Below are 14,693 nucleotides of genomic sequence, written 5' to 3' on the forward strand. Positions count from 1 at the left end.
TAACTCAGTTGATCACTACATATACTGCTGTGGGCAAGAATCCCTTAAAAGAACTGGAGTAGCCCTCATAGTCAATAAAAGGGTGAGAAAAGCAGTACTGGGGTATATAATCTCCAAAATGACAGAATGATAATCTGTTTGAATCCAAGGCAAATCATTCAAATCACACTAATACAAGTCTTTGCTCCAACCACTGATGCAGAAGAGGCCACAGATGATCAGTTCTATGAAGACATACCACATCTTCCAGAAATAACACCAAAAAAAGATGTCACATTCATCATAGGAAATTGGAATGCTAAAGCAGGAAATCAAAAGATAATTGGGATGGTAACAGGAAAGTTTGGTTCTGGAATACAAAATGAAGCAGGGCAGGGGGCGGCTAGGCGGTGCAGTGGATAAAGCACCGGCCCTGGATTCAGGAGTACCTGAGTTCAAATCCGGCCTCAGACACTTGACACTTACTAGCTGTGTGACCCTGGGCAAGTCACTTAACCCCCACTGCCCCGCAAAAAAAAAAAAAAAATGAAGCAGGGCAGAGACTAATAATTTTGTCAGGATAACTCACTGGTCATAACACTTTTTCAACAACCCAAAAGGTGACTCTACATGTGGACATCATCTAATGGTCAATATAGAAATTAGATTGGTTACATGCTTTGCAGCCAAAGCTCTATGCAGTCAGTTAAAACAAGACCTGGGGGCAGCTAGGTGGTGCACTGGATAGAGCACCTACCTGAGTTCAAATCCGGCCTCAGACACTTAACACTTACTAGCTGTGTGACCCTGGGCAAGTCACTTAACCCCAATTGCCTCACTAAAAACAAAACAAAACAAAAAAACAAAAACAAGACCTGGAATAACTTTCCTTCCTTCCTTCCTTCCTTCCTTCCTTCCTTCCTTCCTTCCTTTCTTTCTTTCTTTCTTTCTTTCTTTCTTTCTTTCTTTCTTTCAGTGCGGTGCAATGAGGGTTAAGAGACTTGCCCAAGGTCACACAGCTAGTAATTGTCAATTGTCTGAGGCTGGATTTGAATTCAGGTCCTCCTGAACCCAGGAGAGCACTTTAGCCACTGCGCCACCTAGCTGCCCCGAGTAAGTTTCTTATTGCAAAAGAAATCAAAGAAAGGAAAAACCATCAGACCATATAGGTATGACATAAATAACATCCATTATGAATATGAAATGGAAGTGATGAATAGAGTTAAGGAATTGATCTGGTAGAGTGCCTGAAGAATATTATACTGGAGGCAGCAATAAAAAATATTCCAAAGAAAAAGAAGAGCAAGACAGCAAAATGGCTGTCTGATGAGGCTTTAAATAGCTGAACAGAGAAGGAAAGCAAGAGGTAAAGAAGAAATTCTTAATGCATAATTTCAGAGAATAGCAAGGAAAGTATGAAGTTTGACTTAAATGAGCAATGCAAAGAAATAGAAAAAAACATATAATGAGGTGGACAAGAGATCTCTTCAAGAAAATTAGAGATACAAGGGAAAGTTTCAGCAAAAATGGGCATGATAAAAGACAAAAATGACAGGGGTTTAAGAGACGCAGAAAAGATTAAGAAGAGGCAAAAATACACAAAATAACTAAACAAGAAAGATCTTAACCTCACTGATAACCATGGTGATGCGGTTACTGATCTAGAGCCAGACATCCTGGAGAAAGAAGTCAAGTGGGCTTTATCAAGCACAGTAACAATAAAGCTAGTGGAGGTGATGGAATTCCAGCTGAACTATTTAAAACCTTAAGAGATAATCCTATTCATCACTCAATATGCTGGCAAATTTGGAAAACACAACAGTGGCCACTGGATTGGAAAAGATCGGTTTATGTCCTGATCCTAAAGAAGGGCAATGCCAAGGAATGTTCAAATTACAAAACAATTGTACTCATTTTATACATCAGCAAGGTTATGCGCTTAAGATTCTGCAATATACGAACCAAGAATTACCAGAAGAGCAGGCTGGTTTTCAAAGAGGCAGAGGAACTAGAGACTAAATTGCCAACATTCACAACATCATGGAGAAAGAAGAGAGTATCAGAAAAAACATCTACTTCTGCTTCATTGACTACATTAAAGTCTCCGTGAGGATCACAACAAAACGTAGCAAATCCTCAAGGAGATGGGCATAGCAGATTATTTTATTTGTCTCCTGGGGAACCTGTTGTGTTGTTTGTCCTTAGTTTTTTTGTTTGTTTGTTTGTTTTTGCAGGGCAATGGGGGTTAAGTGACTTGCCCAGGGTCACACAGTTATTAAGTATCAAGTATCAGAGGCCAGATTTGAACTCAGGTCCTCCTGAATCCAGGGCCAGTACTTTATCCACTGTGCCACCTAGCTGCCCCCTTGTCCTTAGTTCTTGAAGAGGGTCAATGACATCAGGAGGGGATGCTTTGAATTGCAAGTGAATCGGATTTAAGTGAGTCAGGGCTGTGCAAAGTCCCCAGCCTCACTCTCTCCTCCATAGTGATCTGAGTCCAGTGGCAAGACATGGGCCAGGACAACTGGAGATGGTCCCAGAAGCAGTGGCATTTTTTTTTTTTTTAGTGAGGCAATTGGGGTTAAGTGACTTGCCCAGGGTCACACAGCTAGTAAGTGTTAAGTGTCTGAGGCCGGATTTGAACTCTTGACTCCAGGGCCAGTGCTCTATCCACTGCACTACCTAGCTGCCCCTGCAGTGGCATTTTTAAGCTAAGGTTTTTCCCAGATTTCAGTTTTCCTGAGGCAACACCCACTCAGTGATTTAAGGCTAGGTAAGAAATAAAGTAAAAGGTAGCCTACTTTGCCTACTCAAAAAAAAAAAAAAAGATCAAATTAGGAGGGGAAGACCCTTAGGGTTTCTGGCCAGAACAGAAACAACTGCTATTTACACTTATTTTGAGCCATCAAAACCTAAACCTTGTGAGGCATGGATAGGCTGGGACATATTATTGGCCAATCAGTAAGAGCCTGAATGATTTGGGTTTCAGGCATAATCAAGGAGCTCCACTTGAATCCCAATTGGCTTTACCAAAGCTTGGTTTTCTCGAGTTTTATTTCAAGAAATCATAAATGAGGGGCAGCTAGGTGGCGCAGTGGATAGAGCACTGGCCCTGGAGTCAGGAGTACCTGAGTTCAAATGTGACCTCAGACACTTAACACTTACTAGCTGTGTGACCCTGGGCAAGTCACTTAACCCCAATTGCCTCACTAAAAAAAAAAAAAGAAATCATAAATGAAACTACATGGGACAGAAGAGTTAATTGTCCTAATTTTTTTTAAATGATAGAATAAATAGGGAAGTAAGAAGAGAAAAAAATCTAGCCCCCAAACCCCAAGATATCTTTTGAGATTTAAGTGATCAAAACTTATATTCCTTTTGGGCAGAGAACTCATATGATTCCCCATGTGGACAAAAGGAAAGGAGGGAGAGAGGGAGAAAGAAAGAAGCAGTATTGCCCAACTGTAACTGAACAGTTGAGTCCCCAGTGGGGCAGCTACTACTACTCTCAGGTTGTTGTTTGTCCTTTGTTCTTGAAGAGGACCAATGACATCAAGAGGGTGATGTTTTGTAGAGGGTGATATTTCCAAGAAGAAATAGTTACAACTGAATATGGAAAAAGTGATTGGTTTAAGATCAGAAAAGGAGTATGACAAGGCTGTATATTGTCACCTTGTTTATTTAACTTATATACAGAGTACATCATGTGAAATGCCAGACTGGATGAATCAAAAGCTGGAATTAAGGTTGCTGAGAGAAATATCAGCAATCTCAGATATGCAGTCAATACCACTCTGATGGTAGAAAGTGAAGATGAATTAAGAAGCCTCTTAATAAGGGTGAGAGTGTAAAAGCTGGCTTGAAGCTTAACAGAAATTAAGATCTTGGCAACTGGTCCCATCACTTCCTGGCAAACAGAGGGAAAAGAAATGGAAGCAGCATCAGATTTTATATTTATGGGCTCAAAGCTCACTGCACACTGCTACTGCAGCCATGAAATCAAAAGATGCTTGCTCTTTGGAAGGAAAGCTAAGGCAAATGTGGACAGCATACTAAAGAGGCATCACCTTGCTGACAAAAGCCCATATATCAAAGCTATGCTTTTTCCAGGAGCAATGTATGGCTGTGAGAGTTGGACTATAAAGAAAACTGAGTGCTGCAGATCAATGCTTTTGAGTTGTGGTGCTTGGAGAAACTTCTTGAGAGCCCCCTGGCTGGTAAGAAGGTCAAATCAGTCAATATTTAAAAAAAATAAATTCTGGCTATTCATTGGAAAGTCAAATACTGAAACCAAAACTTAAATACTTTGGCCACATAATGAGAAGATGGGACTCATTGGAAAAGACCCTGATGTTGGGAAAGACTGAAGGCAAAAGGAAAAGGGGATGGCAGAGGATAAGATGGATGGATAGTATCATGGAACAACAAACCTGAACTTGGACAGACTTTGAGAGAGAGTGCAAGATGGAAGTGCCTGGCATGCTATGGTCCATGGGATCATGAAGGTTTGGATACAACTGAACAACAATTTTGGAGAGAGCAATTTCAGCTGTGTGTTGCAAAGGGCACAGGATTGAGTTCTAGTGCCTTCCTTCTGTTAACTGTTTGCTATTTATCCTGTATATAGCTTACTTTGTATGCAATTGTTTGCATGCTATCTCCTTCATTAGATTGTAAGCTACTTGAGGACAGGGACAGGTTGTGTGTGTGTGTGTGTGTGTGTATGTGTGTGTATGTGTGTGTGTGTGTGTGTATCTCTAGCTCTTAGCACAGTGCTTGTCACATGGGTGCTTAACAAATATCTATTGTAGAGGAGGTGAATGTGAACATTTTTTTTTTCTAGGAGTTTGCCCAGGAAAGGGAAAGAAGGTACAGGATGATTACTTTTTATTTTTAATTTTTAAAATTATTAATTAATTAATTTATTTGCAGGACAATGGGGGTTAAGCAACTTGTCCAGGGTCACACAGCTAGTAAGTGTCAAGTGTCTGAGGCTGGATTTGAACTCAGGTCCTCCTGAATCCAGGGCCAGTGCTTTATCCACTGCGCCACCTAGCTGCCCTCAGGATGATTACTTTTAAGAATTAGACATGGAATTTTTAGGATGGAGGAAACAGGCATATTTGAAGGTAGCAGGAAAGGAACCAGCAGATAAAGATTGAAGATTAGGAAAAACAAAGGGGATGATGGAAGGGGCAATCTTCTGGAGAAGACGGGAGGGGATAGGGTCAAGAGCATATGTAGAAGGGTTATCCTTTGCAAGAAGGGCCAGATATAACCATACAGAGGAGAGAATGAGAAATGACAGAGAGGGGACTTCAAGTAAGAATGAGAAGCAGGTGGACAGAGAAGAACGCAACGTTATGGAAACTGACAGTAAAAAAGAGTATCCAAGAGGGAATCATCAATGCCAAATGCTACAAAGATGTCAAGGATGAGAGCTCAAAAAAAGGAGGGTCATTGTTTTTATAAGAAGGAGATCACTGGTAACTTTAGGGAGAGCAGTTTCAGTTGTGTGGTCAAATTGCAAGGAATTAAGAACCGAGTGGAAAATGAAGAAATAAAGGAAAAAAAATGCTTCCCCCAACCCAGACGTTTGTTGTTGTTGTTTTTAGTGAGGCAATTGGGGTTAAGTGACTTGCTCAGGGTCACACAGCTAGTAAGTGTTAAGTGTCTGAGGTCGGATTTGAACTCAGGTCCTCCTGACTCCAGGGCCAGTGCTCTATCCACTGCGCCACCCAGCTGCCCCCAGATATTTGCTGTTAAAGGGAGGTTGAGTGCTTAACAGAATGGCAGGATCAAGTGAAGGCTTTTGTTGTTGTTGTTGTTGTTGTTTTTCAAGGATGTGAGAGATCTAAGAGGAGACAATAGACAAGGGGAACTTGAAGATGAAACAGAAAGAGGATCCTTTCAGGAGCAAGTCTGTGGAGAAGACAAGAGGGGAGGAGATGGGTACAGAACACACATAGAGTAGTCTTCATAAGAAGGGCTACATCTTCGTCACACCAGAGTAAAGGAGAACAGGGGAAGTAGGGATTGATGTCGAGAGATTGTGAGGTGTAGAGTTGGGGACAAGAGAAACCGCACACTCTTGGCAAGGAAGGTTAGGTTCTTTGCTAAAAGGTAAGAGAGACTTGAGAAGACTCTTGACCGATCCCTTCATCTGGTAAACGAGGACGCTGAGACTCAAGGAAGTGAAGTGACTTCTCCAACGTCACACAAAGATAGTGAATGTCAGAGGCAAGATTTGAACCCGGGGCTATGACTCTTGAATCAGTACTTTCCTCACTGTACTGTACCTAAGGGAAGACTTTAAAACAGTAGAAAATGAACTAAAGAGCCAGTCAGAGAAGAATAAGAAGATTACTCTGTAGCAGTGAGTGTCTGGCTGAGATCAGATAATACAGGTTTGTGGTGGACCCAACTGGCAGTTGTGTTACTTCATAAAACGCTTGGCAGCACATGAGTTGGAGTCATGGTAGATAGTGGAAGGAACTGAAGATTAGGTTTTTTCAAGGTGTTAGTTGCTAAGACAAGAGGCTGAGTAAAGAGGACAGTGTACAGTTGAACTGGTTAACTGTAGGACTGAGATTGGACCAGGAAGAGAGGAGAACAGGGATCACTAGAGTAGGAATTTGGGAGAGCAGGGAGTAGTGGGATGAAATCACTTTTGTCAAGAGGCAGCTAGCTCCTTACCTGGGCTTGGTGGAAGTGCTAATGGAAGATGGTCGAACTGTTGATTTGTTCATCTTTCTAAGAAAGGAACTTTGTGTCCTACAGCCCACCTTGGGTTATTGTGATAAATAACAGCATAAGGACAAACAATACAAGGGATAGATTCACAAGGAAGTATATGATTGTGCTCAATGTGTGTGCGTGTGTGTGTGTGTGTGTGTGTGTTTCAGACAAATGCCAGGGTTCAAAAGGAGGGTTACCTCTCAAATGGAGTGGTCAGAGACCTCAAGAATAGAGACAGACACACTCAAGATTCTTGGCTTCATGGAATTCCTAGTTCCCTTCAAAGCTCAGTTGAAAAGCTACACCCTATAGAAAGTCTACTCTGGTTCCCCACCCTGTGAAATGACTATGGAGATGTATTTGTTTCTATGTGTATAGGTTATTTTTCATGTTATCTCTTTGAGGGCAGAAACGACTTTTTTTGGTTTTGTATGCCCAGCACCTCCTAGGCATCAGGCACACAGCATGCACATAAACAGTGCTTGTTGAATGATAGGTGAAAGCAAAGAAGGAATTTGCCTGTTACACTCTGATGCCAGCTCTTTTTACCACAAGCTTTTTTCACACCTGTGTGTATGGAACTGAACTAGAGGGAGAGGCGGAAAGTCTTCCCACAGGACAATGGAACGGTCACCTCCCCTGTACTGGTTGCTATCTCTTCATCCGGCCAAAGGCTGAATGATCATTTTTGACTCCAATCACACTCCTGACTCACGCTGAGGTCTCCACCTCCTTCTCACACAACCATGAAGCCATGAATACTGGAGTAAACATTAGTTTATCTGATTATAGAGACAACATCCTGAGGGAGAAACAGCTGTGGATATGGAGCCAAGAGATTACCCGAGCATGAACCTGGCTTCCAACATTCACTAGCTATGCCCTGGACAAGTCCCTTCGCTTTTTAAAGCCTGTTTCCCCATTTGTCAAACAGGGATAATGACCTTGGCACTACTTGCTTCTAAGTGGCAAAGCCTTTTATAAATTTTTTTGGCAGGGCAATGAGGGCTAAGTGACTTGCCCAGGGTCACACAGCTAGTAAGTGTCAAGTGTCTGAGGCCGAATTTGAACTCAGGTCCTTCTGAATCCTGGGCTGGTGCTTTATCCACTGGGCCACTATATAAATTTTAAAGCGTTAAAGAGGGAGCATGTCCAACAATGCTGGTGAGGTCCCTGCCTGAGGCTTTGCAGGAAACATGAACTATCAGGAATGTTACAGAAAGGATTCCTAAACGAGTGTTGCCACCCTATCTCTTAGGAGAGATTCATCTTCCTTAGTATGAAAGAGGGGCCCTGGTATCCTTCTTGCCCCCGTGTTCAGATGTTTTAAGAGTGAGTTCAGGGGGGCAGCTAGGTGTCGCAGTGGACAGAGCACCGGCCCTAGAGTCAGGAGGATCTGAGTTCAAATCTGGCCTCAGACACTTAACACTTACTAGCTGTGTGACCCTGGGCAAGTCACTTAACCCAATTGCCTCACCAAAACAAAACCAAAACCATCTGAACACTAAGCAGTTTCTAGGGATAACAGGCCACACACACTTACGTATTCCCTTCAGGTATAGTTGAGTCCAAGAGAAACTGGACAAAGGCATGGTGGAGCGAGAGTGTGGAGTACAGAGTCAAAGATTTAGCTGTGAGTTCTGGCTCTGCTCCTTACTAGATGAGCCATCGTGATTTACCTTCTCTGGGACTCAGTTTTCTCAACTGGGAAATAAGAGGAGTGCCTCAGAACTGGAAGGGAGGTATGATACTATTTCTATTTTTATAGGAGCTATTAGTTAGCAGTGACCTCAAGCAGTGAGGGGAGGCAGAGAGGTCTATTTGGCTCGGTGAAGCCAAATGAGTCAGGCTAGGCGGTGCACCAGTTGTATTCCCTTAGGAAAGGAAGGAGCTCTGACCAGGGAAGCACCTTCCAGGTAAGAGGTAGAAAGCAGGGGACAATTCCTGAAAAGGGCAGAGATGGATGACTTCAGTTTTGTGGCATACTACTTGTCGATGAGGATGAGCCACAGGGTGCACAAAATACAGTTCCTGCCTTGTCTCCCCCTCCTACAATCCATCTTTCACACAATTGCCAAGTGACTTCTCTAATGTAGAAGTCTGACCATTATCACTCTCTTGCTCAAAACCCTCTGGTGGCTCCCAAACTCCTCAGCCTGGCATTCCAGGCCCTCTATAACCTGATTCCAAACTATATTTCCAGTACTCATGACTCCCCTTTCAGTTACAAACTCTACACTACATTTCCCTCCAATGTACATGTGCACAAACTTTAACCCTAGCCCAAAGAGGTGCCTTCCCTCCTCACATTCGTGTTGTAGAATTGGTCCTTCCTTCAGGGTTCAGCCCTCTGAAGCCTCCCCTGAGGATTCCAGCTGTGTGTAATTTGCCTCCTCAAATTTTCTGGAGGAATTTTTCTTGACCTCTTCCTTGCTCCTATCATAATTGCTTTGTCCATGTGCACATACCCTGTTAAGTCCTCCTCTAAATTCTAATTCCTTACTACCTGTGTGATTAATTTAACCTTTCTGGGTCTCTTTTTCCCATGTGTAAAATTAGAGGGGCAGAACTTGCTGGACTAGAGGTTTCAAGTTATCTAGGTGGCCTTTTCTCCTAGCTCCATCTCAGAATTCTGATATTCTTCCTGGCATGGAGATGGCCTTAAGTTCCACATTCTTTGTCAACAAGCTGTCGAAGGTCCTATCAAGCTAGAGAAGCTTCTTATATGTAATGGACCCAGTGATGGTTGTTGTCTGAAAACTAGCTCAGCTGACCCTGGAGTCAGGGTTCTGAAGGGTCAGCTCCTGAAGTGTGAAGGGGTTGCAATCTTTATCAGTGGTGTGAGTACCTACACTGTTTAAAACCTAAACCCTTTAGGTTATCAAATGTCTAGCAACCTAACACTTCCAGGTTATTTTACAGATTAAAAAAACCTTCATGAGATGAGGCGATTTGCTTTTCAAGTTTCTGTGGAGTGAGTGGCAAAGACTGAGGCCAGGTCTTGATTCCAAATCCACTGCTTTTTACAAGGTATGCAAGCTCTCAGGCTATTAATAGCAACTCATGTTTCTATCCCTCTAGGAGGTTTACAACTTCCTCACAACCCTGAGAAAGCAGGACAAGTATTATTATTATTTTAAATAGACTTTTATTGATATCTTTTGTTTTTACATCATCTAGATTTCCCTATATTTCTCCCCCTTCCCAGAGAGCCATCCCTTAAAGAATTTAAAAAAAGTTTAAAAAACCCCTCAGCAAACAAATAAATACATAAAAATGAATGGCTTTATATTTAACGTTCCAAACCCCCACAGCAAAAAGAGGGGGAGGAAGTGTCTTCTCATCTCTCCTCTTCTCGGCTGAGCATCTTCTTAACTCAGTAACATTGGTTTCTGATTATTTTGTGGATATCATTTTTATCTACTTGTAATCATTGTGTATATTGCTTTCTTTTGCTCTGGTGACTTTACTTTGCATCAGCTTATGTAGATCTTTCCATGCTTCTTTTTATTCATCATACCAGGGATGTCTACTTTGTTTCCAACTTCTTGCTACCCCAAAGAGTGTTACTAGTTTAGTGTATATGGAGTCTTTTTTGTTTGTTTTGTTATTGACCTCTTTGAGGTATATGTCTAACAAGCAAATATCTTTGTATCAAAACATAGTCACTTTATTTGCACAATTCCAAATTCCTTTTCAGAGCTGATTCACAGCTCCATCAACAATGTAACAGTGTTCTTGTCATTTCATTACCTTTCCAACATTGACAGTTCTCATCGTTTCTCATCTTTGTAGGCCAAGCATTATTATTTCCATCTTAGAGATGAGGAAAATAAGGCTCGGAGAAGTAAGATGTTAGAGCAATCAAAAAGTGTAATCAACTCCCTCAGAAGACAGGGGCTTTCAAGCAGATTTTGAAGTTTAGGGCAGTCGGTGGCCCGGAGTAAATAGAATGCTGGGGCCAGGGTCAGGAAGACTCGAGTTCAAATCCAGCCTCAGACTAGCTGTGTGACCCTGAGCAAGTCACTTAACCTGTTTGCCTTAGTTTCCTCATCTGTAAAATGGGGATGATAATAGCATCTGACTCCCAAGGTTTTGTGAAGATCGAATGAGATAATATTCGTAAAGCGCTTAGCATTGTGTCTGGCACAGAGTAGGCACTATATAAATATTAGCTATTATTCTTATTAGTACTAGTGGTATGTTGTGCCCCGAACACTGTAGGCGCTTAATAAATGTTAATCGATTCGAAATCAGTGCTCACCACCACCAATCCTAACTGTTCGTGGTTCTGGGGCCCCTTAGGTTTGCAACGCACTTTCTGAAGCATCGCGTAGGGAAGAGACGGGAAAAAACTGGCGTCCTAAGACCTGGGTTCGAATCCTCCCTCGATGCGGCGCAGAGGGTCCTTGGAGACCTCTGAGTCCAATCGTCCCGTTTTAGCGGAAGGGCGAGGGGGGGGGGGTCGCCTCGCCCAAGGTCACCCGGCCGGGGTAGGATCTGAACCCAGGTCTTCCCGACTGCTCTCTCGGAACTCCCGCGGCGCTCCCGCTCTCGGAGCCTCCGTCTCCTCCACTGCAGCACCTACCTCGCGGGGTGGCCGGGTGTGGAGACGAAGCGCTACAGAAATGCCCGCAATCGGGGCGCGGGGTGGCGGCGGTAACTGGGCCCCCCGGCCCTTTCCGCTCCGCGGGGACCGGGTCCCCGCAGCCCGGAGGTGACAACGAACCGGGGTATAGGAAGGGTCGCGCGCAAAAGCCCGCCTCCTCGCCACGCCTGCGCACTGCGCGAGTGCGGCGCGAGGGCCCAGTCGCGCGTGCGCAGTAACGGAGCGGTCCGCCCTAGAGGCGGTGGCTGCGGCTGCGGCTGCGCAGAGCCCGACGCAGAGAGTAAGGGGAGCGGGGGAGGCGGGGCGGCGGCGGCAGCGGCGGCGGCGTCCGTTCGCCCAGAGCCGGACGGACCGAGAAAGGGGAGGGTGTGGGGGAAGAAGGCAAGCGCGTGCGCAGAATCAGGTGAGGGCGGAGCTGCAGCTCGGGCGCGTGCGCAAAAGCGGGCGAAGGCGGGGCAGTGCCTTAGGCGCGTGCGCAGTGGTGGTGGACGGGGCGGGGCGGGAAGCCGGGAGGCTGGGAGGGAGGGCGTGGGGGCGGGGGGCGAGGGGCGGAGGGAGGCGTTTCTGTCAGTTCCGGCTGTTTGTTCGGGAAGTGGATCCGCCGGGGCCCGGAGCTGCCGCGGATCGCCAGGCCCGCCCGCCCGCCCGCCGCCCGTCGCCCGCCCCCGCCCTGCGGCCCTCCCTCCCTCCCTCCCTTCCTCCCTCCCTCCTCTCCGGCCCGCCCGGCCTGGCCCGGCCCGGCCCAGCCCGCCGCCCGCCATGGCCCGGGACTACGACCATCTCTTCAAGCTGCTCATCATCGGCGACAGCGGTGAGCGAGGGGCCCAGGGCGGCGGCTAGGCCCGGACCCCTAGGCGGGAGGGAGGGCGGCGCCCGGGGGAGGGGGCGGTCAGGTGAGGGGCGCGCGGCCGCGCAGGGCTGGGGGCGCCCAGACCCGTGACCTCGTCGGGAGGCGGGAGGGGAGGCCACGGAGGCCCGTGACCCTGGCCCGGGTCGGGGGGCTGGAACGTGATGCCAGCTTGGGAGGGGGGGTCCTCGGATGACCCTGGGCTGGGGAGGGGGTCGTGGAGGCCCGTGACCTCTTTCTGGAGAGGAGGGTGGAAGAGGGCAGGGGTCTCTGGGTGGAGGTTCGGAAGGCCGGTGGCCCTGGGTTGGGAAGGGGGGAGAAGAGGAGAAGGGGTGGGGGCGCGGGGGCGCCCCCCGCCGAGAAAGGGAGGGCTGCGGGAAGTGATTTGGGATTGGGGTGCGGTGAGGAGCAGGGAGATCGGGCAAGTCCAGCTTTGGGGGAGCAGGGGGCGTGTGTGTCTATCTGTAGGGGGTTGTGTTGGCGCGGTGAATGGGAAGGAGAGAGCAGGGGAGGGACAGGGGAGGGGAGCCCTTGGGGGAGGGGGAGGCCCGAGCCCCGAGTTAGGAGAAAAGGAAAGCAGGTGCTTGGGGAACTGGAGTTCTACTGGGGTTTCTGTCCCCGACTTGTGACCTTGCTTAAGTCACTTTTCCGACGCCCTTCCCTCCCCCTGCTGAGAAGGAAGCAGGTTTAATCCCTCGTTGCTCCCCTTCATCGAGGGGAGGTGGGCTGAGGACCACCTACTAAGCTTGAAGGATCATGGACTCTCTGAGGGGACTTCACAGGTCATTTAGTCAAGTAAGAGACGGAGAAACTGAGGCTGGGAGGAGTGATTTGCTCAATGTGCAAGTGACAAGGCCAGGATTTGAACCCAGGCCCTGGGTTCCAAATCTAGCCCACTTTGCAGCGGGGTTCAGCAGAGATCGAGCCCCGTTCCAAGGTTTATGTTTTAGCGGCGCGGGTTCCTTTAATGGCTGCGAAGGGGCCTTAGTGTGGTTTGGGTGGTTGGAGTGAGCGGTGTCGTTGGGGTGACGGGGTCAGAAGGCAGGGGCGCGGTAGTGCTACGGTGAGGAGAGGAGTTAGCAGGTGTTAGAGGATTCCGGGGAAGGGAGGGGAGGTTTGGGAGCCTGGCAGCTTTAGGCTCTGGTCAGGACGGAGGGTGGAAGAGTCTGTCATGTGATTAGTGGCAGAGACAAGGTTGAAAGTGGAGCATATTGGGGGTTATAAAAAGCTTATGTTGGGGATGATGGGGGAGGATGAAGGGACTTAACAAAATTGGTTATAGACCAAGGCAGGAGGGGGCCAGGCAGCAAGTTTGTTATGGGGAGTGAGCCAGGAAGGCGATTGTACCTGGCTGTTGGGATGGAGGTGGGCTAGTGTGGTGGTTTGGATGGGTCAGACAGCGGTGGGCTTTTATGGGCTGGTTGGAAGGTGAAGGGCAAGATCTCTCGGAGCTTTAGGGGATTAGAGAGAGAGAAGAGAGGCTGCTTCAGCCGAGTGATAGATGGATCAGGGCTCCTACCTCTTACCCTATCCTCAGTTTCTCTTTTTCCCTTTTTGAGTAGAATATACTTGTGCTACCTTTCTTTTGAAGGTAGATGGCCTTTAGAATTTATTTCTACACGGAGTGCGCCATATGCCTTTTCAGGGGTTATGTTTTAGCTCCAGATGGGGGGTGGGGTGGGGGAGGGAGAGATATGACTGAAGGTGATTTCTCTTCCCAGAGAATTAGTGAACTCAGTTATTGTGGTTCTGGTCCTTGTTCCCCAGGAAGACATCTGGCTTGCGGGTGGGAAGGGTTGTACTTTGAGATCTTAAAATGAAAAGCTGACTCCCAAGTCTGATTTCTCCCCCGTTTCAAGGCTAGGAGGTAATTTTGGCCTTGTTTCCCATAATACTTCTTAACGGTGTGTATGGTGTGGGTCAAGCTTCTTTAGGGCATGATGTCTGTAGTCTGAACACTCTGTTGTCTTAAGGTGTGTGGAAATAGAAGAGAAGGTCTGGGCCGGCTTTGTGCACAGTGAGTGAGCCGCTGATTGCAGCTAGCTGGTTGTGGTGTGCTTAGGGATGAGCGTGTATGGGAGGGGAGGATGAATGTTAGTAGCCTGACTTAATGCATTGTTCTCTTCTGAGAGTTGGAACTGGGGGCATTCTGAGACCAGGGAGCTTCTTTCCCCCGCAGGACTTGAGTTCTTTGTGCCCAGACTTCCATCCTTCTCCCTGATGCTGTCTTAAGTTTAGACCCTGAATTAAGAATGCTATACTTGGGATTTACCAGGGCCTAGTGGCCACTGACCACTCCCATCCTTCAATTTGCAGCATAGATTAACTGTTCAGACCACAGGGAAACATCAGCTGCCAAGATGTGTAGTCTCAGAAGCTCGAGCTGCTAATGTCAGATTGAGGGCTATGGTCACTTGGTTTCACACCAACTGTTGTTGACCTTTTATTTTCTCTGTGGCTAAGGTAAATTGGTACCCTCATTTCCTTCCTTGGGCTGGGAGCTGTTGGATAAATGGTGTT

At 46.8% G+C, this 14,693-nt stretch overlaps 1 protein-coding gene across 2 annotated transcripts in view; it reads left to right on the forward strand.

Moving 5' to 3' along the window:
- The first annotated feature begins 11,993 nt into the window (after positions 1-11,993).
- RAB35 (RAB35, member RAS oncogene family) overlaps positions 11,994-14,693 on the forward strand; it is a 17,749-nt gene continuing 15,049 nt past the window's right edge. The window contains exon 1 of one of the 2 annotated variants that reach the window (XM_043976268.1): positions 11,994-12,137. In XM_043976268.1, coding sequence (XP_043832203.1) covers positions 12,086-12,137 — 52 coding nt within the window. In that variant the 5' untranslated portion in view covers positions 11,994-12,085. The remainder of the gene's footprint in view (positions 12,138-14,693) is intronic. The other variant, XM_043976267.1, reaches the window with a different exon arrangement.

Source organism: Dromiciops gliroides, chromosome 1, assembly GCF_019393635.1.
Source record: "Dromiciops gliroides isolate mDroGli1 chromosome 1, mDroGli1.pri, whole genome shotgun sequence".
Lineage (NCBI taxonomy): Eukaryota > Metazoa > Chordata > Mammalia > Microbiotheria > Microbiotheriidae > Dromiciops > Dromiciops gliroides.